At 34.0% G+C, this 27,368-nt stretch overlaps 1 protein-coding gene and 1 pseudogene across 2 annotated transcripts; both read right to left on the bottom strand.

Annotated features, from left to right (window-relative positions):
• Positions 1-68: 68 nt before the first annotated feature.
• Positions 69-18,510, bottom strand: LOC120172191 (60S ribosomal protein L7a-2-like). Of its 2 annotated transcripts, none has more exons than XM_039179719.1 (8): positions 18,434-18,510; positions 18,295-18,342; positions 17,999-18,200; positions 17,039-17,208; positions 16,802-16,930; positions 16,628-16,720; positions 16,343-16,558; positions 69-80 (listed from the first exon to the last, which is right to left on the bottom strand). In XM_039179719.1, the coding sequence occupies exons 1-7, from the start codon at positions 18,434-18,436 to the stop codon at positions 16,427-16,429; spliced, it is 777 nt and encodes a 258-aa protein (XP_039035650.1). In that variant the 5' UTR covers positions 18,437-18,510; the 3' UTR covers positions 69-80; positions 16,343-16,426. The 2 variants fall into 2 exon arrangements, with proteins under 2 accessions (XP_039035650.1, XP_039035652.1); XM_039179721.1 differs by lacking the exon at positions 69-80 and adding an exon at positions 16,200-16,322 and having other exon boundaries at positions 16,354-16,558.
• A 7,569-nt stretch (positions 18,511-26,079) lies between these two features.
• LOC120172249 lies at positions 26,080-26,674 on the bottom strand (annotated as a pseudogene).
• Positions 26,675-27,368: the final 694 nt, after the last annotated feature.

The following is a 27,368-nucleotide window of genomic DNA, read 5'->3' as shown; positions in this document are numbered from 1 at the left end:
AAAAGTGTTCAAATCAAATAGTTCCAAACTCAGAAGTAAGACAGTGGGCTGAGGACTTACAGAGACAAGGGGAAGACAGTCTGCAGGATGATTATGTACCTGAGTTGGCAAGTTATGCTCCGGTTTTTCTAAAAAGAAATGATATGCAAGATTTACAAGGCATTTGGGAGAGTTGGGATTCAAATAGAAAGCTGTAGTTCTACCAGTCTTACGGGGACATCCCATATTTGCTCTATGTCGAAGTTGATGATGACTTACTTCGAGCCCTAATTCAATTTTGGAATTCAGGTATAATTGCTTCACTTTCAATAAGGAGGACTTGGTTCCTACTATTGAAGAGTACATAACTTTGCTACATATAGAAGGGGCTTTGGAGAATTGAATTTATTCAAGGTCAGTTAAAACTCAACCTTTCTGAGTTAAATTAGCCAAGATTACAAGAGTATGAGAGGAATGGGTAGTAGCTCGTACGAAACAAAAGGGTGAGGGCAAAGGCATTGCTTGGACCAACATCAAAGAAATTATTCAGAGTCATCCAGAATGTTGATGGGTGTCGATGTTGACTTTCATTTAGCACAATGTGCAATGCTGAGGGAAAACAAAGAAAAAGTTGATGGTGAATTCAGAATGTTAAAGAAGAATTACCATGAGCTACAAAAGTCTTGGAGAGCATCAGGATCGAGCAGAGAGACAACATAGATGACCAAAGAGTTGAATATTGAGAAAGGCCGAGTTGAAGATTTGAAAGGAAAAAATAGTCGTTTACTCAAAAGCCTTGAGAAATGAAAGCAGAAAATGGAAGATCTTGAGGTCGACAAAAGGGAGCGAACTATAAAACACAAAACTGAAAATCGTGAGATTATGAATGAAATGCAGAAAGAAATGGATCGAGCTAAATAATTAGAAGAGATGAAGAACGTCATGCTTGAGAGATTTGAGGATGAGGAAAACACCATGTTCAAAGGATTTGAAGCTGAAATGAACAATCTGATTACCGAAATTGAAGTCAGAGGCCAAAGGATTGAAGAGTTCGATGTTGAAAAGGAAAAATAGGAGTTGGAGAGGAAGAATTTCAACACCAGACTAGAAGTAGAGCAAGAAGTGACCAGCAATTGGATGTAACGATGTAGAAACAAGAATGTGCAAATCCAGAAACTCAATCAAAGAACACAAGAAACGCAAACCAAACTTTAAGAGGATTTGGATCAGTGTAGAAACAAAAAATCAGAGTTTAATGCTTACATCTTGTAACTTGAAGAATCATTATTTCAAAAAAAGGTTCGTCTAGGACCTAGTGATGTTAAAAAGAGTTATGAGGAGAACGCTTCACTACGAAGACGAATCCGAGATCTTGAAAAAACTCTGCACAGTTGTCAAGTCAGAATCACTGAATTAGAGCAGACTCTCAAGGGAACTAATGAACAATGGCAAAAATCGACTGATTTCTATGAAGAAAGAAGTGAAGAAAGAAGCAATATGGTGTTCGAGGCCATGGTACAAATGAGCGAAGTTTCCAGATATATTGGGGAGTTAGCTGCTAAAGCAAAGATTATTGAGCATCACATTGATCCAATTTCTAAGTTTGGAAAGAAAATGTCATGGAAGATTAAGGAAATCATTGAACTTAATAGGAAAGCTATTCCATATCTGTAGTTATGAACTATTATGAAGAAATTTTTGTATGCCGATGGAAGTTGTCATATGACAGTTAACTTTTTGGGATCAATACCTTTTGCATACATTCATTATCATTGCATTATTTTCTTTATGTATAATTTTTATTTTGCATTAAGATAAACATTCATTAAATAAATTTGAAAAAATAATATGGAAAGGATTTTCAATCGTAGTTATCCTGGCCAAACGAGAATTTCAACATCACTACGGTACTGGAAAAGCAACTAAGAAAATCATGGAGGATAAAATACAACGTATCGAGGAACAACATAATAAAGAACAAGCAGAGATGAGAATGAAGTTAGAGAAAATTGAAGCCAGTATTGCAAACTCACAAGATAGTATGATGCAGAAAATAGAAGATATGCTCAAGAAGCAGGCTACCATTGGAAAATTCATGAAAATCTTGTATCTTTTGACCAGGAACCTATGTATCCTTTAGGTTTCCTACTGGAACCAGTTTACCACTCTGGCATCACACCTGTGCAAATCCATGCTCGCACTTCAGCACTTCAAGAGACCAAACCAAATGATAATCAACAAGTGGATCTTGCGTCTTCAAGCAAAAATCTGCTTATATCAGATGTGAAGATAAGGGAATTTAATGCTGAGCATCTAATTCCAGATTTGAATGAGCTGAATGAGAAAGAAAAAGCCAATGAAGAATTGACCAGACAGATCAAGAGCTTAGAGGAAAGAATAAAATCCGTAGAAGTAACTGAATCATTCTATGGGTTTGACGCTAATGAATTGAGCTTAGTCCCGGACCTAGTCCTCCCCATCAAATTCAAAGTTCCTGAATTTGAAAGATATGGCGGCACTATATGCCCTTCGTCTCATATTACTATGTTTTGTCGCAGAATGGCAGGACATGTGAAAAATGAGAAATTGTTAATTCATTGCTTTTAATATAGTTTGGCATGACCAGCTTTAAAGTGGTATACTTAACTGACCAAAGCCAATATTAGATCCTGGAAGGATCTGGCAAAAGCATTCCTAGAGCAGTACCACCACATGACAGATATGGTCCCTGATAGATGGCGTGACACAGCAGCACAAGTTCAACCACCTCTATTAGAAAAAGAGGTCGTAGTAATGTTCATCCACACTTTGAAGGCTCCATATTTAAGTCATTTAATGGGGAACGCAACCAGAAATTTTGCAGATCTGGTCATTTCTGGAGAACTTATTGAGAATGTCATGAAAAGTGGCAAAATTGAGTCAAGTGAGGGGTCTATTTCCAAAAGACCCATGTATCGAAAAAGGGAGAACGAAGTTAACAATGCGAACTCTTAAAACAAGGATACCTCGAAAAGTGTTACAATAACCCAACCAATGGTTAAGAAGGAGGAAACAAACACTAATCGAATAGAATCCAGAGGATCTCGTAGGGAAAATGAAAGGCTTTCCTTTACACCCTTACCAGTACCATATGCTGAGATCTATGATTCGTTGTTAAAGGAAGATGCCATCCGATCATATCCTTTGATTCCCATGCAACCACCATTCCCTCCATGGTACGATGTGAAAGCACATTGTGTTTATCATGACAGAATTACGGGTCACTCTATTGAAAATTGTTTGGCATTCAAAAGAGTGGTCCAAAATTTGATTAATACTGGAAAATTGGAATTCAATTCACCAGCTACATCAAATTATCCGTTGCCAAATCATGGAGATAAAAACGTGAATGCAATACAGGAAGAGAATAGAAGGAAAGCAAAAACTGATGTTTCTGAGATTAAATCCCCCTTTGTTTGGATATTTCAACAACTTTCCCTATCTGGTATGATTCAGCAATAATTCAAGCCAAAGCATAATGAAGGCAAGAATTATTGTGAATATCATCAAGAAAAGGGACATGTAATTCAACTATGCCTTGAATTTAAGGATTTGGTGCAAAAACTGATGAATGACAAAGAGATAGAGTTCTTTGAAGAAGAACCAGGAAAAAGAGAAGATGACGTTTGTGCATCAGACAATTCTAAACCTAAGCAGAGAACAAGGGATCCCATGATCATCACTGTGAAATCATCTACAGTGAATCCTGCACCAACAAAGCCGAAAGTGGTTATTACTACTCCTTTACCATTTCCATATAAGGATACTCGTAGGGTACCTTGGAATTATACTACCAATGTTTCAATAATAGGAGGATCTGTTTCTCTGGAAAAGTAGAAGAGAAAATACAGAGTGTGGATTCGACATCTGAAGCAGTAAGTGAAGTCGGATTCTTTACAAGAAGTGGGAGATGTTACTCTCTCGAAACATCGAATGCATCAGAACAAGCAAAAACAAAGGGAAAAGCTACAGTGATACCCCAAAAGATATTTGATGATGAATCCCCACTAACAGTCAATGAGCCCGTAACGAAAAAAACAGCACAAGAATTCTTAAAATTTCTGAAACATAGCGAATATAGTGTGGTTGAACAGCTACATAAACAGCAAGCACGGATTTCAATTCTTGATTTTTTGATGAATTCAGAAGTACACAGAAATACCTTGATGAAAATGCTTAATCAGACATTTATTCCTGAAGATATCTCTCAACAAGCTTGACAGGATTATGGGGCACATAGCAGCTGATAATTACATAACGTTCATTGATGATGAATTACCTGAAGCTGAAATGGGATCAGTGAAAGCTTTGAATATTACCACACATTGGCACGGCCATGTGTTTCCAGGAGTATTGATTGACAATGGATCTGCTCTTAACTTGATGCCTCTTTTCACACTTCAAAGGATGCCGGTGGATAAATTGCACATGAAGAGTTATCAGAATGTAGTGCGAGCTTTTGATGGCACTCAAAAGAGGTGCTAGGAAAAATGGAAATACCACTGTTGATAGGTCCCGTAGTGTACAATATTAACTTTGTGGTAATGGATATCCACCCTACATATAATTGTTTATTGGGGCAACCATGGATTTATTCTGTAGGAGCTGTTCCTTCTTCGCTGCATTAGAAATTGAAATTCGTTGTTGACAGTCAACTGATATGTGTAGGAGCTGAAGAATAAATCATTGCTTTCGTGACAAGTGATGCTCCGTATATTGAAACCAATGATGATGCTCTTGAATGCTCTTTCCGAGCTTTGGAATTTGTTAATGCAACCTTTATTGCTGAGGGAAGCAAAATTCCACATCCCAGATTGTCCGATTGCACCAAAATGATTGTACGACAGACTTTAGGCATAGGAGCTAAAACTGGGAAAGGTTTGGGAAAGAATATTCAGGGGAGTTCAGTTCTTGTAAGTATGAAGATGAAGAAAGATCGTTTAGGGCTTGGATTTAAGCCTAATTTTCAGGAAAGGAACAAAGAGATGAAAAGAAGAGGTGAAAATAGAAGGGCAAGATTGAAGGGAGAATAAATTCCTTGGGAACGCATGTATTTCCCTCCTTTGAAGTCCACATTCAATTCCGGAGGAATGGTTAATGTAGAACAACAGCTTGTTGATGCTCTTAAAGAAGAAAAGTTGACAAAAGAACAAAGCATGGTTGAGAAAGCTATGGGATCACGAATAACCACAAGACTGGCAAATACTTGTCTCGAATTCACCCTTGTCTTCATGGAGAAATACTCAACAATTGGACTGCTGAAGATCTCCCTGTAGTTTTTAATATTAACTCAGAGTAATACTCAGAACTAATCTTTATGCTTTAGCCCAAGAATAGAAAAAGTTTTTGTTATCTTGTAATGGCAATTATGTTAAGTTCACTTAATATCAAATACAAGAAGTTTTCTTAAAATTCTCAAATGACAATCATTCTTTATACCTTACATTTTTACATTCATTATTTTTCCTTCTTTATATTTATTTCATAAATTTACTATATCCTTTCGGAAATATGTCCGACTTAAATTTGCAGGTGTCACAATGTTAATAGTCTGATTATTCCTAAATTTAATCATGAGATAAATTTAGAGCGGCCCATATGTTTGGAGGAAATCAATGAGTGTGAGGATGAAGTAGAATGTGGCGTTCCTTCCGAATTGTTAAAACTAGTAGAAAAAGAAGATAAACAAATTTTACCTCACAAAGAAGAGATTGAGACTGTAAATCTGGGAACCGATGAAGAAATGAAAGAAGTGAAAATTGGTACTACTTTGTCAGCCCAGATAAAACAAGAATTGATAGATCTCCTCCAAGAGTTCAAAGATATCTTCGCCTGGTCTTATCAGGATATGTCTGGTTTGAGTACGGATATAATGGTACATAAACTTCCAATCAGTCCAGCATATAAACCTATTCAACAAAAGCTCAGACGAATGAGGCCAGAAATGTTGTTGCAGATCAAAGAGAAAGTGATGAAGTAGATTAATGCAGGATTCCTACAGGCAGCCCCAGAATGGGTAGCCAACATAGTTCCAGTACCAAAGAAGAATGGGAAAGTTCGAATGTGTGGATTACAGAGATCTTAACAAAGCTAGTCCGAAAGATATCTTTCCATTACCTTACATAGACACATTGGTGGACAATACAGCAGGACATGCATGGTTTTCATTCATGGATGACTTTTTAGGGTATAATCAGATAAAAATGAACCCTAAAGATATGAAAAAAAATAATATTTGTAGTCATGTGGGGCACTTTCTGTTACAAAGTAATGCCATTTGGATTGAAAAATGCAGGGGCAACATATCAGAGAGCAATGGTAACTCTGTTTCATGACATGATGCACAAAAGGATTGGAGTATATGTGGATGACATGATTGCCAAGTCCCGAACCGAAGAAGAACATATTCAAAATTTAAGAAAGCTTTTTCAGAGATTGAGAAAGTATCAATTAAAGCTCAACCCCGCTAAATGCACTTTTGGGGTAACGTCGGAAAAGCTTTTGGGATTTGTAGTCAGCCAAAAAGGAATCAAGATCGATCCAGATAAAGTAAAAGCAATTCAAGATCTTCCACCACCCAATATAAAAAAAGAAGTTCGAGGCTTTTTGGGGAGATTAAATTATATATCTCGATTCATTTCTCAATTAACTGATAAATGTGATCAGGTGTTCAAGTTACTCCGAAAGAATAATCCTGAAGTCTGGAATGACGAATGTCAAGAAACTTTGGATATTATTAAGAAATATTTATTCAATGCCCCCATTTTAGTATCACCAGTGCCTGATAGATCGTTAATTCTCTACTTGACAGTCTTTGAAAATTAGATGGGATGTGTACTAGGACAGCATGATGAATCTGGAAGAAAAGAGAAAGCCATTTATTATCTGAGTAAGAAATTTACTGATTGTGAAATTCTATACCTATCAATACAAAAATTATGTTGTGGCTTGGTGTGGGCTACTCGAAGACTCAGACAATACATGTTATATCATACCACTTGGTTGATATGTAGACTTGATCCTTTAAAGTTCTTAATGGAATCACTAGCTTTGACAGGCAAAATGGCTAGATGGCAGATTTTATTATCCGAGTTTGATATTGTATATGTCAACCAAAAAGTGATAAAAGGAAGTGTCATAGCTGATTTTCTAGCCAGTCGTGTATCAGATGATTATTAGTCTTTAAGTTTTAATTTTCCAGATGAAGATTTGTTGTGCATATCCATGAACAAAGAAGTCCGAACAAATGATGAATCTTGGAATCTTTATTTTGATGGAGCATCCAACGCCTTGGGAAGAGAAATTAGGGCAGTGTTAATTTCTCTAGAAAATATTTATTATCCTTTTACAAGCATATTGGAGTTCTTTTGCACCAATAATATGGTGGAATATGAAGCTTGTGTCATAGGATTGAAGGCAGTCATAGAAAGAAAAATTAAATGTCTCAAGATATACAGAGATTCATCGTTAGTGGTGTATCAATTACGATGAGAATGGGAAACAAAAGATCCCAAATTGCTGGAATACCAAGATTTTACCCTCGAATTAGTGAAAGAATTTGAAAGTGTCACCTTCAATTATCTCCCTCGAGAGGAAAATTAAATGGCAGATGCTTTGGCTACACTAGCTGCTATGTTTCAGGAAAATAAGAAAGTTGATATGATGCCAATCAAAATGCAAGTATATGAAGTTTCTGCACATTGCTACAGTGAGGAAGAAGAAGCAGATGGCAAGCCATGGTATTATGATATCTTGCAGTATATCAAATATCAAAGTTATCCACATGCATCTGAGATTGATAAAAAGAACCTTGAGAAGAATAGCTGCTAGATACTTTCTTAATAGTGAGACTTTGTATAGAAGAAGCAATGATCAAATGCTATTGAGATGTGTAAATACTAGCGAAGCTAGAATCATCATTGAGGAAGTACACAGTGTGATATGTGAAACACATGCAAATGGTCTTTCCATAGCTAGAAAAATAATGAGATACGGATATTATTGGGCTACCATGCATACAGATTGCATTGATTATGCAAGGAGATGTCATAAATGCCAGGTATATACAGATAAGATTCATGTACCTCCATCAACTTTACATGTAATGACTGCACCTTTGCCATTTTCTATGTGGGGAATAGACGTCATTGGGACAATCACACCAAAAGCATCAAATGGACATTGTTTCATCCTGGTGGCAATTGACTATTTTACCAAGTAGGTTGAAGCTGCTTCATATGCCAATATTAAGAGGTCTACAGTTTGCAAATTTATAAAGAAAGAAATAATCTGCCGGTATGGGCTACCAGAGAGAATCATCACAGATAATGCTCTGAACTTGAACAACAAAATGATGACTAAACTTTGTGCACAGTTTAAGATCAAGCATGCAAATTCAGTGGCGTATCGCCCAAAGATGAATGTGGCAGTTGAAGCAGCAAATAAGAACATCAAGAGAATCATTACAAAGACGACTGAAACTTACAAAGATTGGGACGAGAAGTTATCTTTTGCTTTATATGCATATCGAACTACTGTGCGAACATCTACTGGGGCAAAGCCTTTTTCTTTAGTTTATGGGATGGAAGTAGCCTTACCGATTGAAATTGAGATCCCATCACTTTGAATTTTGAGATAAGTAAAATTGGATGAGTCTGAATGGATCCAAGCTCGATTTGATCAATTGAACCTTATTGAGGATAAGAGATTGAAAGTTATTTGCCATGGACAGATGTATCAGAAACGGATGATGAAGTCTCATGACAAGAAAGTACATCCAAGAGAATTCCAAGAGGGTGATCTAGTGCTGAAAAAGATCTTGCCTATACATAAAGATTTCCGTGGGAAATCGATGCCTAATTGGGAAGGGCTATATGTTGTAAAAAAGGCCTTTTTCCGGAGGAGCGTTAATCTTGGCAGAAATGGATGGAAAAGTTTTGAGAACCCCAATAAACTCAGATTCTGTCAAGAAATATTATGCTTAAAGAAGAAAAAAATGAAAATGAAAATGAAAAAAATAAAATAAAATAAGAGAGAGAAAATAGAAAATGAGGGTCAAGATGAAAACCCGTAAAGGGCGTCTTGCAACCAAATGAAGGATTTGAGTTGAAAACCTTTTAAGAGCTTGATATTTTGGGAGAAAGTTTACATCAACAAGCATTATGGCAACGTTTGAGATCTTCTAGACATAAGCTTACCTCAGTGCTCTAAATTATATCAAGTTGATTAGTTTAGAAATACTTATGCTAATAATTTGTTGAGTCATTTGAATTTTTATCATTCCTATGTTTGTCATAACTTTGAATACATTTCTATATATTTATTCCAAGTTTATCTTTTGAAATTCATTTTATTCTTTCATATAAACACCTTGTAAATAGATTAACATAATCTTGAAACAAGCAAAAAATTTCTGGATATCATTTTCTGTTAATACTTTTAAGTGCATGGAATCTAAAGTAAGTTTTATCAACATTTGCAATTATTTTTGAAAAGCAAACAAGTTATTACCATCATAAAGTCATTTGGGAGCAAGTAAAACAGAAAAACAAAAAAGAAATTCTGGGCAGAAGCCACAAGAAATGATGAATGTGTTGTCAAATGTTTTATGAACCAGTAAGTATGGTGATGAACCAGTAATTATGGTGCTGAACCAATGTTGCAATCATATGGTATTTCCATTTATTGATCCAAAATGAAGTTTGTCTTCTTCAACACTAAGCTTTGAAGTGAGATATGATGAAGATTTCTTTCCACAGAAGGGGAGCTGAAATTTTAACAAAAAGAAACTAATGGAGCCAACTAAGATTGAACAATAGATTGTTGTTAAACATCTCAACATGATTTGGTCTTAATGGCTTTATTCAATATCCAATTAGATGTGGATACATGAAAGGAATTAGGATAAATCCTCCTTATGATGTGTTTCAAGAGTCAAATCAGAACAGATACTGCTCTCTTACTTTATCTACTAAGTTTGGCATATCTACATATACATTCTTTAAAGATGATAGATTCTCTCTTCAAAGATGATAGATTATCTTTTCAAATAAGAAATATTTATTGGATTTCTACACAAGTGAAGAAAGACCGATTTGGCCACTTTGAAATCAAATAAAGATGAACTTAACATACATGCATCATATTTAGACATTTGTAAAATAGGGGCATTTTCATTCATTTTATCCATGTTGAATATTTAACAGGAATTTCAAAGATTTTAGCAAAGATTCGAATCCATCACTCAATGGATCAACATTTCCGGAAGAGTTCATAATGAGAATAACTCATCTGAAGAAGGAAGAAGAAGTTCATAATGAGGAGAACTTGTTCAACCTTTTGCTCGAATTCATCACTCGATTGATCAGCATCAACATTTCCAGAAGAGTTCATAATGAGAAGAACTCATCTGAAGAAGGAAGAAGAAGTTCATAATGAGAAGAACTTGATCAACCTTTTGCTCGAATTCATCACTCGATGGATCAACATCAACTTTTCCAGAGAAAGTTCATAATGAGAATAACTTATCTGAAGAAGGAAGAAGAAGTTCATAATGAGAAGAACTTGTTCAACCTTTTTCTTGATTCTATCCCAGAAAGAGATAAATCAGCATCAAATTTTCTATAGAAAGTTCATAATGAGAAGAACTTATTTGAAGAGGAAGAAGAAGTTCATAATGAGAAGAGCCTGTTCAGCCTTTTGCATGACACTATCACAGAAGGAGATAGATCAGCATCAACATTTCCAGAAGTGTTCATAATGAGAAGAACTTATTCAACCTTGCCTTAATTCATCACATATAAAGCCAAATTAACAACCCTTCTTTTGAAGATCAACATTTCCAGAAGGAGTTCATAATGAGAATAACTCATCTGAAAAAGAAGAAGAAATTCATAATGAGAAGAATTTGTTCAACTTTTTGCTAGATTACATCATAGAAGGAGATAAATTGTCATCCCCAGTGGAAAAGTTCATAATGAGAAGAACTAATCCCAAAGAAGAATTTGTTCAACATTGCCATCATAATCAAGTGAAGTCAAATGGATAAAAAAATTTATTATCTTTTCGTCTTTGCCATATTCTTGTTAACACAAGAATGAGCAAAGAGTGCCAGCTGAAGATACTAATTTTTTATCCATTTGTTATATATTTTTATTAATATTAATATTATATTATTTTATTTTATTTTATTTATTACTATTATTTATTTTATAATTATATTATTATTATTATTATTATTATTATTTTTATTATTTACATTACAAGCCCAATCATACCCGAGGTCCACTTATAACCAAAAAACCCAGAGGCCCACTCACACCCAGATCGGCCCAAATGACAATCTTAAACCCATTTAGGGTTTGTATCTCAGCCCTAGCCGCCATCAATCATCCACCATTGGATCTGATGAGATCCAACGGTCCAAAGACGCACTAGAAAGAACCCTAGGGTTATGATACCCTAGGGACTACACCAGTTACCGCCGCTCCACGTCCCAGCCAGCTGTTGCCAAGCCCCGCCATGCTTCAACAGAAATCTCCAAAGGAAGCAAGGATGGTCTTCCACGTTATGACTTTAGTGTGAGTCACCACTTTAGGTTTGGTGACTCACCAAACTCTACCCTTGAGACCAGTCTAAGGCGAGCCTCAGTGGTAGCTATAAAAGCCACCGAGCCCCTTGCCAATAAGGAGAAGAGACACGGCAAGCAAAGAAAAGAAAAAGTAAAAAAAAAAAACAAATATATAAAAAAAACTGAGAAACTTACCAGAGAAGTCGCACGGTGACCGGAGACCCTACCACAGAAACATAATACCGAAGGTATTTCTCTAAATCTACAAAAATCCCTAGCTTTTTAGGATAAACTAGGGTTGGATTTGGGTATAGATCGCTCGGATCTAACATTTGGGAAATTTTTGTATTTTTCGGCCACCGACGACGGTGGCCGACGGTGAGGTTAGCGGCGGCGTGTGGCTGTCGGTCGGTGATCGGATTCCCTCCGGTGAGGGAATCCTAGAGAGAGGCGAGATAGTTTTAAAACTCTCTCAGTTAGAGAGAAAGGGGAAAAAGAAAATAAAAAATGATCTTAAGGCTATTCGGTTTAGGGTTTAAATACCCCTCCCCGAACGACATCGTTCTGGGGATAGGATTGTGTGTAATTTGATAAGGGTAAAACCCTTTCCGCATTTATCTTAAATTTATAAATTTATATTTTAGTCACTAGATTTAAATTATGAATATTTTAATTCGGTCTGTGAATTTTATTTACTTTATAATTTAGTCCTTTACATAAAATAATATATATATTTTAGGTAAAATAACGGATTTAGTCCTCTAATTTTAGTAATTAATATTTCAATATGAATAACATGTTTTAATTTAATTTAATTTGATGTCCGAATTTTATATATATTTATTTTAGTCATTAAAGTAATAATAGGTAAAATAACATGTTTAGCCACTGAAATTTTAAATACCTAATTATGAATTAGGGTATTTAATTTTAATATATTATAATTTAGTCACTAATTTCAAATACTTTCTTTTTTTAACTACAAGCTTTATTACTTTTTATATTTTAGTACTATAGTTTTAAATTATATTTATTTCAGTCATTTTATATTTTAATTTTATATGTATTATTAGTGTTATTATTATTATTATGTAGTCATATAAACATATATAATAAATATTATTTATTTACTTATTTTTTATATATTAAATAAACATTCTATTTATAAATTTAATTTTATATAAATTACTTTTAAGAAAAATAATCATATTTTAATATTTATTTATTTTTTAATATTAAGAAATGTGATGTCTTAAAGCACCTAGAAGTCCTTTTCTGATATTCTTAAATAAATATCCTATTTTTATAAATTATATATTAATTATTTTTAGAGAAATGTTTTATTAATATTCATTTATTTTTTAATATTAAGAAATGGGCAGTCTTAAAACACCTAGAAGTCATTTTCTGATATTTCTAAGTAAATAAATATCTTATTTATAAAAATAAAAATATATATAGATATTAATATATTTTCTTAAAATTATATTAATAAATTTGAAATAACATGATTATGAATTAAATATATTTTTGAATTTTTAAATTTCCAATAATAGAGACAATTTATAATTAATGAGTACCAATTTTGGGCGTTTTAGGGGTGTTAATCCTTCCCTAAACGTAATCGACCACGAATCACTTCTTTACTAAAAAATTTTGGTTATACGCAGATCAGTTTATCTTTTAAATTATGTTTTCTTAAAAACTATTTTAAAAGGTTGTTTTTAGGTATTTGACCTACCTAACCCAAAGGGTCAATGGTGACTCCCAAAATATTTTATTTTAAATCAAAATCATTTATTTATTCATTTTAATTTTTCCGCCAAGTAAAAATTCATACCCGGGAAAAAACCGGTTACGGCACCTCTGAACTGAATTCTGCCTGAGACAACCAAACTCAGTAGCAGCATAAACTAGAAAGAAATGTCAAACAAACAGATGACAAACTATGGATGTTACTCACAGATTCCGAAATCAACGTAGCATACGACGAGAATGAAAAATGAAATGCTTAACACAACTAGTAATAACTTGCAGTTTTCTTAATTAATAAAGATAATATTTTATTATCTAAAATCATATAAATAAAATCATGCATATGTAATTAATTCCAGCAAGTATCCTCACAACTTCAATCCACCACTTGTCTAATAAGGACTCTGTAAGAAGAATTTAGATCTTGTGTTTCTTCCATTTTTATACGTTACCCAGTTCATCCAGTAGCCAAACAAACTACTATTATTTTATTTAAACAACATCATATCACACCAGCTACCAAAATATTAATTTAATTCTCCCTACCAAACATACTCTCAGCAGGTCTTAACATTCAAATTTAATCTCCAACTCTCAAAAACACAATTCAAAACCCAGAAGAAAAAAAATAACAGAAACCCATAATTGAATAATACATAACAAACAAAACCCATGATATATTCCTATCGGCTTCTACTTTCTCAATACTAAAATATTGAATTAAACGAGATATTAAAGGAAGTTGAAACTTGGGTTTCGAGTATTTTTACCAGTTTCTTGTCCTGGAGAGTAGCGGAGAGAATAAGCTTATGGAAAGAAAGGCGTGACATATGGTGGAAAAATGTCATATCATATAATGATTTGGTGGAAAATTGTTTTTGAATTGTTAGAACGGTTACTGATATGGCGTCGCTGGCTCCATGGCTGTCAGGTGAGGATGGAAGCTTTGTTCCAAGACTAACAGTGACGGAATTTTTAATAATTATGGGAGGGATTACAAAAGCATGTTTAAAATTTTTTAAAAATAATATAGGTTTATAAAAATTGTGGATACCAAATTAAATGTTTTAAAAATTTAAAGGTCTAAACTTCAAAAAAAAAAAAAGATTTGGAGGACCATGGCCTCAACTAGTCCTCATTACCTTCCGCCTCTAATAGGAGGGATATTTTCAGGACCCCAAAAATTTTATAGTTCATTATATTTTAAAAAATAAATTTCTACCAATTACAAAGTCTAATTATTTTTAATATGTATTATTAAGGATTTAATTTTTTTCTAATACTTATTATTATAGGTTTTATTTTTTTAATATTTATTATTAATCATAATCTTATAATTTATCTTTCTAATATTTAATAATTGTCCAACTTTTCAGTAATACTTTTTCTAACATTTATTATTAAGGCCCCAGTTTTTCTCAATACTTGCGGCTCTGATTTTTTAATATTTGTTATTAGATGTATAGTTTTAAAATTCAATTTTTATTCTAATACTTATTTGTTATTGTATATGTAAATTTTTCAGTATTTGATATGATGAACTACTCTTAAAATTTACTATTTTAATATTTATTATTAACAATTCATTTCTTTCAATACTTGTTATTATGGAACTACCTTTAAATTTTATTTTAAGTTGTTATTAGGAACAATTATTTAAATAACAATTTGTAAATATGTAACTACAACAACAATAATTATATAGTGATAATGACATCGTCAGAAATCGAGATATCTACAACTATTATGTCCATCGTAACATCTGTTATTAAAAAACCATAATCACGATACTTGCAATGACCGTAATATCGTCAATTATGTTCGTAATAGTGATAAACCAAAAATGGCCAAATACACAAATACATATTATAATTTAAATAATTGTAACTTAAATTCCTAATTAAAGACCTAATTTTAACTTTCCTCTGGGCCACCAAACCCTAAAAATAAACATGAATGAATTGAAAATAGATTAAGGAGATATCATCACTTGAAATTCTTAAAATTTTATGTAATTTAATTATTTTTGTATTTTCTACTAATAACTTAATTTTATTTCTTAAAATAATTTAATTTTATTTCTTAAAATTTTATAATTCTCAATGACATTGGGTCATTTCTTCCATAATCCTGTGGATGGATAGTAGGATTAAAGGTAGGGATGGACCATTGGGTCATTTCTATCCATGATCCTGTGGATGGATAGTAGGATTAAAGATAGGGATGACATGAGTCAAGTTAGAGTTGGATTTTTGGTTTTTTGTCAATTCAATCCAACCCAAAAATATACTTTTCTCCAAATTTGACCCAAAAATTTTATATCATACATCCGACCCAATCTAACAAAAAAAATATAAATCCTTTACCAACTCCAATCCTACCCAATTTTTTAAAATATAAATCCAACTTGACCTGATATAAAATAAGAATTTAATTTAAAAAGTAATAAAATTTAAAAAAATTGCATTATCATCCTTGTATCAAAATTTTTTTCACTCTCCACCTGAACCGACCTGACTTCATCCTTTAAAAAATCCAACCCGACTTCATCCCGATCGGGTTGAAACCGTCGATGCTGGTGAAATTGCCATTCTAAAATAATGGTGAATAAAAAATAACGGTTTTCATTTCACCCTTTATAAGCATTCCCTTTGCCACGTCAACACAAGTCCTTGGCTATCTCAGAAATCTGAAACTTGACGTTCTTCTATCATACACATAACGATGTAATTAAATTGCTATTTCCTTGTTTGTATTTTCATTCTGATTCTTGTTCGTTTTGAGAACAATAAGTGAAAGAATTCGCACAACTTATCAGGACCTCCAAGGTAATTGCCCTTATCATGACTACTTTTCAAATAAAACACGGATTCATAATTCATTTAGAAAATCACAAACTTCACCACGTACTAGGCACTTAGAAAGTTCAACCACGAAAAACGATATCAATGTTCCTCTAAGAAAATGAGTAAACCAGGTCCAAAATCAACTGTGACTTACTACACTAAAGGAAAATCGATTGTAGCTCACTACACTAGACGATTTAATCAAACACCAACCTCAGACTAAAGGTGTATACTTCCTCTAAGTCATCCTCTGCGCAGCTTCCTTTGCAAGAAGCCTCTCCTTTGCTTTGGTTCGGGCTTGTGACTTGGATCCCATGATGCCACCTCCCCACTTCTTCCTATTCTCGTCGTACTTGTCATTGAAGTTGGCCTGCAATGTACAGCACCAGTGAATATAACGAAGTATGACTTCAATATAATATCATGGGTGTATTCTTACCTTGATTGCCTCGAGGATTTTGCTGAATTCCATCTTATCCTCGTTCTTAACCGTGGTCAAGCACAAGACAGAAGCAGTTTTCTTGTGGACAATCTGCAGTAATACACTAACATGATTAAGTACCCTCTCATTAACTCCATAATTAGGCATTTGGAAGATATAGAAGAAATTTACCGATCCCAAACGTGATTTTCCTTTAACAATGCAGTAAGGGACCTCCATTTTTCTGCACAGAGCCGGGAGCCACACTACCATCTCAATGGGATCCACGTCATGGGCAATAACAACCAATTGTGCCTTATTCTGCAGAAAATATTATAAAGAAACTACTATTTTTATGTGCTAAAAAATAGTAAAAGTACAAGACCACACTTAATAAACTGATGCAACAGAAAGCAATTAGAGGGCAACCTGCTCGATGAGGTATGTAACATGGTTAAGACCATATTTCACAACAATTGGTTTCTTAGACTCGGGTGCTTTGCCTTCAGCCTCGGCCTGGGCCTTTTTCAACAGACGTTCCTTCTTCGCCGCCTTGTCCTCTGGCCTGTACTTGAGGAGTAACTTGAACAGATTTGTTGCTGTAATGGGACACAAGATAACCAAGGTTAAATGACTAATCTTCATTCACAACCGTTACAAAAAGAAAAGGTACCCTACAGCGATAAATATGGAGTGGAATATGGAAGGGAACACAGATGCAAGATGTTATAAAAATGATTAAGAATGATGGATTCGACAAGATGCGAGAACATGGCATAATAAGTATATGCATAAAAAGGAACAAACATTTTTGCAACGAGGACAACATTCAAAAACCACATAATAAATTCGAAAATAACCATCTCCAACATCCCATCAAAAATTCAAAAAGTCACCTTTACCTTGCCATCAATGTGAGAAATCTCCAACATTCATCAATTTCCATATTTCCGATCCACATTCTTTTTCTCATATAATCAAATTATCGGGAGAAAGGTCAGAAGTCAGAACTATATATCTAAAATAACTAAAGACGTTACAAATCAATTTCCCGAACTCCTACTATACATACATCATTAGTATTTAATTGCGGCCACAACACAATGTAACAACCTCATTGAAACATTTTTCAAGGTCTAACATTTTCAAGGACAACGTGACATTGCAACCTCATCTGCGATTTAAAATCATTGTTAATTTTACTTTAGGAGGTAAATCAGTCATAACATCCACAACAAACGACACCGCATCCGCAACTGCAATTTAGTACCATGCAAATATCCATTCGAATTTGACGGGAAAACAAAACAGTAGTGCAAATAATCAGTCAAACCAAACATGGTGAATCTAATGCACAAATCAGAAACGGGTGGAGATTTTAGTGCATACCAAGGTTCTTGTCAAGAGTCTTGGTAAACTGGTTTAATGCCGGTGGAACCTTCAACCGCTGCTTAAGGATCCTCTTCTTCCTTTGAATGCGAACAACTTTAGGCCACTTTACGAATCGATGCAGATCCTTCTTAGGAGGTAAAGCCCCTCCAATACCGAACTGCTTCGGACGCTTCTCGAACAATGGATTGACAACCTTCTCCTAATAATGAAAAATCAAAATAACATAAAGGATAGTGAGATGACGATCGAGTTCTTAGAGGTATTCATGTGTAAAGAAAGTAAAGAAAATTTACTTGTTTCTTCTTGGAAGGCACGGCCACTTTTCCACCTCTCTTCGGACCCTACATTTAACAACAAAATCAATATAAATATAAAATGAAGGTGATGAATAGTAATAGAGGACGATTGTTTGAAATGGGGTTTGGGATTTACCATTTCTGCAACTCCGAAAACTACTTCCAAGATTTTTTTTTGTGATTAAGAACGGCGGAGGGAAACCCTATAAATCACGGAGAAAGCTTAAGGTGAAAACAACTAGGGTTTATATTAGAACAAAGCCTACGTTTGGGCCAAAGATTAAAATACTATGGGCTTTGCGGACACTTTCCACTGGTCTCTATGTTACACTCGGTTAAAGAAGTCATCAACTCAGTTCCAAGAATCATCAACTCATCATGATCATAACAGTAGCTTAAGTAGTAGTTAGGCTTAACATGAGTAGAGATCAAAATATAAATGCATAATAATAAAATTAGCTCCCAAAAGTTCGTTAAATGATCTTTTTGACTTTTATATATTTTTTTTAAAATATTTTAGTCTTAGTTGTTTTATTCCGGGGTAAAAAGGTTTCTCCATGAATGGAAATTATTAATTAATAAGTGACTAGCGCTCCAAAATAGGATTTTTTTTTATCCTAAAAAAAATTTAGGAGCTAAAATGCTCTATAAAAAATAATAAAATTCAAAGTGACTATTTAGTCAAACATTAAAAAAAATTTTATCTTAAAATAAAACATCGAGATCAAAATATTCTAAAAAAATACCAAAATGAATATTTTGTTGCAATAAACATAATTATATATATTATATTTTTTAGTTAAGCTAAGGTGCCTACAAAATAATATTTGTTTTAAATATTATATTTTTTTTAACAATAAAAGTTCAATCACCCTGTTGTTGTTGTTAGTACTCGAATTTGTGAACTCTATAAACAACAACAATTCCTTTAATCACTGAGATAAATTAGCTTGTGAATATATTTTATATATTAAAAGTAAGTAAACTACACAAATGATATCCATACATAAACTCATTATATTCAGACGTGGTTAATATGGTGTATGTGTAGATACCCGTTTTTGTTCGGGTCTACAAAATATTAATATTTTAATATTATTATTATCTTATTATTAATAATAATTATTATTTTATTACAATTTTTGTAGGCTTTACCCGAAGCCCAATATTGGAACCCAACCCAGTTACAATACAAGACCCAACAGAACATCCAATCCACCAACCCGACCAGTTACAAGATCCAGCTGGAGCTCCGACCCGAGACCCAAACCGACCCATCATTCGACTCGGATCCATACCCGAATTCAGATCCGACCCGGGCCCCTAGGGTTTCTGAAATCCTAACCCTAAGGTTATAATGTCTGCCGCCACCGCCTGTTCTCTAATGTCATCGCCGATTGTCCTACATGCACCGAACAGTGACAACAAGTCATCAAACTCATCAGACAGTAGTCCATCAACAAAAGAAAGGAATAGGAAAATCTAACAAAATCAAATAATATCCCGAGGCACTCAAATATATCTATCAAGTTCATCAAACAACAAAAAAATATAGAGGGAAGGAAGATAAAAAAGGGAAACCATTCGGGATTTGGGGAGCATTCGGTGAAGAAAAAAACACATAGAGGATTTGGGACTTGAGAGAGGAAAATCAGAGAAAAAAGAGAGAGATTCGAAAAACAAAAGAAAACCCAAAGAAAAACAGAAAAGAAAAGAGGAGAGGGGAGATAACTTACCTCGGTCGAATGTCGTTGAAAGCCGAGGTTGTCGGAGCCGAAGGAACCGAAAGGTTTCTTCTTAGATCTGCGGCGATTGGGCCATTTTCAGGCCACGCGGGCCCAGATCCTCTCTCTGGGGCACAAGATACTTTGGGTGATGCTTTTTTTCTCCTCTCCGGCATACGGCGGCGATCGTCGGTCAGTGTCAGCCCACATGGTGGAGCTCCACCGAAGTATGAGCTTCGGTCGAAGCTCTGGAGAGATTTCTCTCCCCTTCTCTCTCTTTCTCTCTCTCATGCAAAAGGAAAATGAAGCAAATTAGCAAAGAACGCCCGATTTTTGGGCTTAAATACAAGATGTTCACTTGAACATGAACCTCTTACAATAAGACACGACTTTGGGCTTCTCGCATCAACTTCCTAATGATGAGCTTGAACATAGAGACATGTTGAGAGAAAGAAGCAGAAAAAAATATTAATTCAAAATAATTCTATCATGCATTAATTACATTGTTTTCATGTGAATAAAAATTAATTCTGAAAATCTATCCCCCTCGGGATACCTCTTCTGCAAGGACTTCTGTGTATGAAATGATGAACGACATTCTTTCTTTATCCCTTCACAAAAGGAGAAAATATATCCCTTGTGTCCCCATTTGAGCCTGAATGATATTTTCTTCTAATTCAACCCTAACCAAGGATCACCCTCCACACTGGGGGGGCAAGGTGAAGGAAATATGCTCGCATGAGCGAAGACATTGATCCAGATGAGATACTAAAAGGTGAACCAAATGCCAAGTGTGAAGATCCAATCAAAACAAAGAGAAAAAAAACAAAGAGCAAAAAAAAAACAAAGAGCAAAGAGAATATAAACAAAGAGAAAAAGCAAAGAAAAAAGAACAAAAGAAAAACAAAGAAAAATATAGGACAAGAAACACATGCAAAGAGTCCCTCGACTCAAATGACGCATCGAGCTTCAAACTATAATATTGATCAAGTACCATCATTCCAGAATTACTTCACTTGAAGATCATAGAACATTAAGAGAAAGACACATGCGAGCATATTCAAATTGAGCAAGACAAAATCGAAGGCATCAGAATGAATTGATCATTGGTTCAATAACCCTATACACTTATTTGGGCCTATTTATCATTTTCTTTCATAATCGTGAACCATGGCCTACATTACGTGCCTTAAAAGTCCCTTATAATCATACATAGATTTCTGAATAGAAGAGACTATCTTCAGATTTGTTCCCACCCATCAAGATTAATCTTTTATTTACAAAAGGTTTTCTAGAATCTTTAATGCATTATAGAGAAAAATAACAAAGGGGGTTCAAGACGTAAATTCTGAATAACATCTTGAAACCAAAGGAGGATTCAAGTTGAAAACCTGAAAAGGCAGCTCGAATATAAAGATGGTGCAACTATTGCATATGAGGCGATCGTACAAATCCCTTGATGAGACATCGCACAACCCGAATAAGATCATGAGAGTTAGGAGTCGGAGAACACTTCCAATAAATTAGTAAAGAAGCTACTCCATCAGATCAGTGAACAACAAATAAATTAGAGCACCATACCTTTGACTAAACACAATAACTTGAGACTTTTTTATCCTTTCCTTACTTAACAATTTCTCAAAGATAGCATTGATCTTGACACTTGTCAAATAGCTATAATTTATTGAATGATTAACAGTGTAATTAATTCTTTGATATCCAATGAACTCTTGTTTTATGATTTGTCAATTGTGAAACCTCGAAAGGGGCAATATTTTCAAACTTTTGATTAAACATTTTTCAAAACTCTTTTAATTGATATTTTCAGACTTTTTGAAAATACAAGAAGAAGAAAAACATTTTTCAAACAAGACAATCTCTCTGGAGTGGATCTTGGTAGTTGACATGTGGCTCTCATACACAAAGCTCATGCCTAGAATCAGTATTGAAGCAAGAAATGATGAATGTTGGGGCATCTTTGGGGATTCAACATCCTGATGTGAACGATTAGATCTTCTGAAGACATTTCCTCCACCAGTAGGAGCAAGCAGACTATCAGTATCCTTTGATGTTGTTTCTATCGAAACAAAGTGTCGTCTCGCTAGAGACAGTTTTCTTAAAAACAAATTTTGTCTCTCGAGACAGTTTCTTTTAAAAAAAATCTTTGAGTTTGTTTTCTTTAAAACAAAATTTTGTTTTTGGAGACAGTTTCTCTTGAAACACCTACCTTTGAGTCTGTTTCCCTTGAAACAAAACAAACATCTTTGAGATCGTTTCCCTTGAAACAAAATAAACATCTTTGAGATCGTTTCCCTTGAAAAGAATTTTGTCTCTCTGGAGAAAACTTCTCTTGAAGCATAATCTGTGAGTCGATTTTTTCTTGAAACCAAAATCACTAAAGATTGTATGCCGTCCTCATCACGTAGAAATTGTATCATCCCCCGACCAACTGTCTTCATCGCGTAGGAACCGTGTCACCTTAGATAACCAGTCGTCCTCATCGCGCAGGAACCGTGATGGCATCCCTAAAGATGGTATATCATCCTCATCACGTAGGAACCGTGTCATCCCTCGAGTAGACCTCCTCATCACGTAGGAGCCGTGTCACCCCTAGATAACCAGTCGTCCTCATCACATAGGAACCGTGTTATCGCTCTTTTTAAAGATGGCCAGAACTCTTCATCATGTATGAGTCGTGTCATTCCCTAACCAGATCTCCTCATCACATAAGAGCCGTCTCACCCTTAGACGACCAGACCTCTTTATCGCGTATGAGCTGTGTCGTCCCCTACCGACAAACATATCAAATCTCAAAACCAATAAAAGATAACCGGACAAAAATTGGTTGTCTTTTTCGTCTTTACCTTATTCTTGTTAACACAAAAATATGCAAAAAGGGGCAGCTGTAGACACCCGTTTTTGTCTGGGTCTACAATAATAATAATATAATAATAATAATAATATTATTATTATTATTAATTATTTTATTACAATTTTTTAGGCTTTACCCAAAGCCCAATATTGGAGCCCAACCCAGTTACAGTACAAGACCCAACAGACCATTCAATCCAGTAATCTGACCCAGTTACAAGATCCAGCTGGAGCTCTGACCTAGTATTCGACCCGGATCCATACCCGAATTCGGATTCGACCCGATCCCCTAGGGTTTCTAAAACCCTAACCCTAGGAATATGATGTATGACGATGCCATCTATTTTCCACTATCACCGCCGATTATCCCACCTGCACCGAACAATGACAACACTTCATCAAACTCATCAGTCAGCAGTCCATCAACAAGAAAAAGGATTAGGAAAATCTTACAAAACCAAACATTATCCTAAGGGACTCAAATATATCTATCAAGTCCATCAAATAGCAAAAAAATCACATAGGGAAGGGAGATAAAAAAGGGAAACCATTCGGGATTTAAGGAGCATTCGGCGAAGGAAAAAAACACAAAGGATTCGGGACTTGAGAGAGAAAAATCAGACAAAAAAGAGAGAGAGATTCGAAAAACAAAAGAAAACCCAAAGAAAAACAGAAAAGAAAAGAGGAGAGGGGAGATAACTTACCTCAGTCGAACGCCGTTGAAAGCCGAGGTTACCGGAGCCGAAGAAACTGAAAGGTTTCTTCTTAAATCTGCGACAATTGGGCCATTTTCAGGCCACGTAGGGCCCAGATCCTCACTCTGGGCCACAAGATGCTACGGTGATGCATTCTTTTCTCCCCTTCGTACGCCAGAGGTCGCCGGTCAGTGGCGGCCCACATGGTGGAGCTCAACCGAAGTATGAGCTTCGTTTGAAGCTCTGGAGAGAATTCTCTCCCCTTCTCTCTCTTTCTCTCTCTCATGCAATAGGAAAATGAAGAAAATGAAGCAAATGAGCAAAGAACGCCCGGTTTTTGGGCTTAAATACAAATCGCAAAATGGCGTCATTTTGAGGGGGACGGGTTTTGTATTTTCGCGCAAAGGGATAATATCAAATCTGGTCATTCTGATTTTGTAACATTTCATTCTTGTCATTAATGAACATTTTATTTCTTTTATTTTTAACACTTGTTTTCTGAATGTTACATGTTAGTCATTATTGGCCTTTAAGCACGTGTATGTATATATTTATATTGAGGTCATTGTACTTTAATGCTATTTATACTTAAGCTGTGTATGTTTTTATTAGTATATTTTAGTCACTAATTTCATGTGTTGTTTATTTCTATTGATATTTGATTTTGGCCCTAATATTTGTAAATCTTGTATTTTAGTCACTGTTTGGTAGTTGGTTTAATTACCGTTTGATCCTTTAGGTTTCTAGTTTATTTTATTTTAGTCTCGTATATTATTTATGGGTTATTTACATTTATGGTGCTTGTATTATTTGACATTTGCGATTTGAGCTCAGGTTTATTTTATAATTAATTGTTAGCCCTTTTAGTTTTTGTTAATACCATTTTAGTCCCTTAAATTTTTGCTTTTACTATTTTAGTCCTTTAAAAGTCCATTTTTACTATTTTAGTCCTTTAAGTTTCACCTTTTTCTATTATAGTCCTTTAAGTTTCTATTTTTGCTATTTAGTCCTCAAGTTTCTGTTAATCTTATTTTGGTCTTTTAAATCTTTTATTGTTTTGTTTTAATCCTTTATGAATGTATATATTTAACATGTTGTATATTTTTAGGTATAACATTAAATAAATGTTATTATTTTATGTTGTAAATATTTTATTTTACATTGTATTTGTTTCTATTATATTTCCTTAAATATTAATATTATTCGAATAGTTTCGAGAACGATATTTGTAGAATGGGCGTGGAAAGCACCACTTGAACGAAGTGATGTAATCCAATATGACATTCGAACCAAATACTAACTTGAAATAAATCAATTGTATTTTGCTAATTATTAATTCATTTTATTTTAAGTCGAACATTGCAATGAATGTCTCTAAATAATAATTTATTTCATTTCATGCAAATTGTCGATCTTCATTCTACATTTTATATTCGATTCATTTTTAGTTTATCAATTTATTTTGGTGTATGTAAACATCGATTTTTTATATATATTCGATTCGCATATTTATCGATGAGGGAATATTTTTTACGGATAAGAAATAGACGACATAGCTTTCCCGATGGAGGATTGCTAATCTCGAAGTTTATTTTCAAGTTAAATTTTTTTTCCTAATTAAATAATTCGAGGCAAATTAATTAAATCTCAATAAACAGATCATAGGTTAACTTTATATTCGATTAATCATTTCCACCATTTACAACGATGTGTAAGCGACACAGTACCAATTTTGGACGCTGTGAGGATGCTAATCCTTCCCCACGCGTAAAAAACTTTCGAACTCATTTTAATCGAATCTTTGTAAATGCAGACCAATTTTTTGTCTAAAAACGATTTTTCTTAAAATTGTTTTAAAAAATGTTTTTAGGTATTCGACCTACCTAACCTAAATGTCGATGTCGACTCATTTTCCATTTTTATTCAAATTAATTCCAAATCACTAATTTTCCAAAATAAACTCATAATTTAAAAAAAATAATATTTAATTGTTTTATAAAAAAATGGTTATGCAGTATGTATATATATAACATATACTCTTATCCTTTTTCCACTTTTGTGTGGCCGTTCTAAGCCCTCGTAATTTCTCTTTCACTTAAAGTACTCAACAATTTATATAAATATGTTGTTATTAATAGTAAATCCAAAAATAATTTTAAAGATGATATATAAAATTTTTGTTTGTGTAGATATAAGAAAAACATAAATAACACACAACTAATAAATAGGGATTTTCAACTATATTTATATTACTTTATGATTGTTTTTATTGATGATATTCTTGTATACTCTTGTATTAGGTTGAACACAATCAATGAATAAATATCAATATTTTCTATTTAAATGGACATAAAAAAATTTAAAAAAAAAACTTAAGGCAGTAAAAGCCCTAGTACTTCAAGTATAATCGGATAAGTTGTTTTCTATATCCATTAAATTACTGAAACAATACACTTTCAATTACATTTTTCTATATGCATCATCTTCTCCTACTTCGATCCCACCAAAGAACAAAAAACAAGAAAAGTAAAATCAGCAACTTCAATAACTATTCAATTTAATCATCGGAGATGAACAAAGAAGCTTATATGATCCATATCCTTTATTAATGCTTCTCGAACGATGACGACAAGGACTATACCCAAATCCACAAACAAAAGGACTCATCTCTCCATCTCCATTATCATCAATCTCCGCCAAAACTCTATAAAACAAATCGACGTCGCAAGGAAGAAGAAGAGGACCTTCGGGGCTAAACCCATATTCAAGCTCGGTATCTTCAAGCAACAACTTGAACAATGGATGATTCACCATCTGTGTCTTGATCAAGAACCTTTGCCTTTGGGGTCCAACGTACACTGAAAAACAACCTTCCGGAACTACACGAAAGCACTTGTCCTTCTTCTTCTTCTTCAATGGATGGGAAAACATGACATGATTTGCTCTTTCTCATCAATGGAGATGGAGTAGCTGATGATTTCTTGCCTGTGTTTCCCAGTGATCTGCATCTTTCCCAGGCCTTCACCAACATGTTTTTCTTCCCTTTCGTCTTCAAAACATCCATTTGCCTTTTGGCTTGCTTTTGGGGTTCTCTCTCTCTCTCTCTCTCTCTCTCTCTCTCTATATATATATATATATATATAGGGTTTTGTTTAGTGGATAATGATGATGAAGGTAGACCCTGAGAATCAGCACGCTGGTAGATTTTGAATATGGATTGCATTAAAAAAATGAAGGTTAATATGAAAGATAAAGAGAGGGCACTTTTTTATGTCTTCAACGATGTTGTCTCCTTGTGGATGTAGTTGATACTTGGAGAAGACAATGTGTAGTGGGGGTAGGTTTGGTGAATTTCTTGGAAGTCTTAATTTCACCTTTTGTTTTATGTTTACCTCCTTTCAATTTGTTAGGATGGTTGTTATTTCCATAGATTTTGTATTCAAGTATAATATTTATAGGGATGTCTTAATATTTACCGTCAAATAGTTAAGAGTTTTATAAATATATGCTACCTCATGATTATCTTAGATTAATAAAAGAAAATATCTTGCACGAACTAAAAGATCTCATAATTAAGGAATAGTTGTTATATTTAAAGATTTTATGTTCGAGCATGACGTTTGCAACGTGTTTGAGTATTTAATATTAAATGATTAAATTTTTTTATACAAATATTATTTTATAATTATCTTATATTAATAAAATAAATTCCCCTCGTTTTCTTTAATGGTAAATGTTTTAGAATCAAAGTAAACGAAAAGTAAGATTTTGCAGCACTATG

Source organism: Hibiscus syriacus, unplaced genomic scaffold (assembly GCF_006381635.1).
Source record: "Hibiscus syriacus cultivar Baekdansim isolate YM2019G1 unplaced genomic scaffold, ASM638163v2 tig00111847_pilon, whole genome shotgun sequence".
Taxonomy (NCBI): domain Eukaryota; kingdom Viridiplantae; phylum Streptophyta; class Magnoliopsida; order Malvales; family Malvaceae; genus Hibiscus; species Hibiscus syriacus.
Note: the sequence above shows the minus strand (reverse complement) of the source record. Positions and strands in the feature narration are given on the sequence as shown.

What these genes read in the sequence shown, in the direction of transcription:
- LOC120172191 (XM_039179719.1), bottom strand. An exon ending in TGCCTTCCAAGAAGAAACAA is followed by an intron (nt 18,201 to 18,294) that starts GTAAATTTTCTT and finishes TTTCATTATTAG; the next exon opens with GAGAAGGTTGTCAATCCATT. An exon ending in AAATCCTCGAGGCAATCAAG is followed by an intron (nt 16,559 to 16,627) that starts GTAAGAATACAC and finishes TGTACATTGCAG; the next exon opens with GCCAACTTCAATGACAAGTA.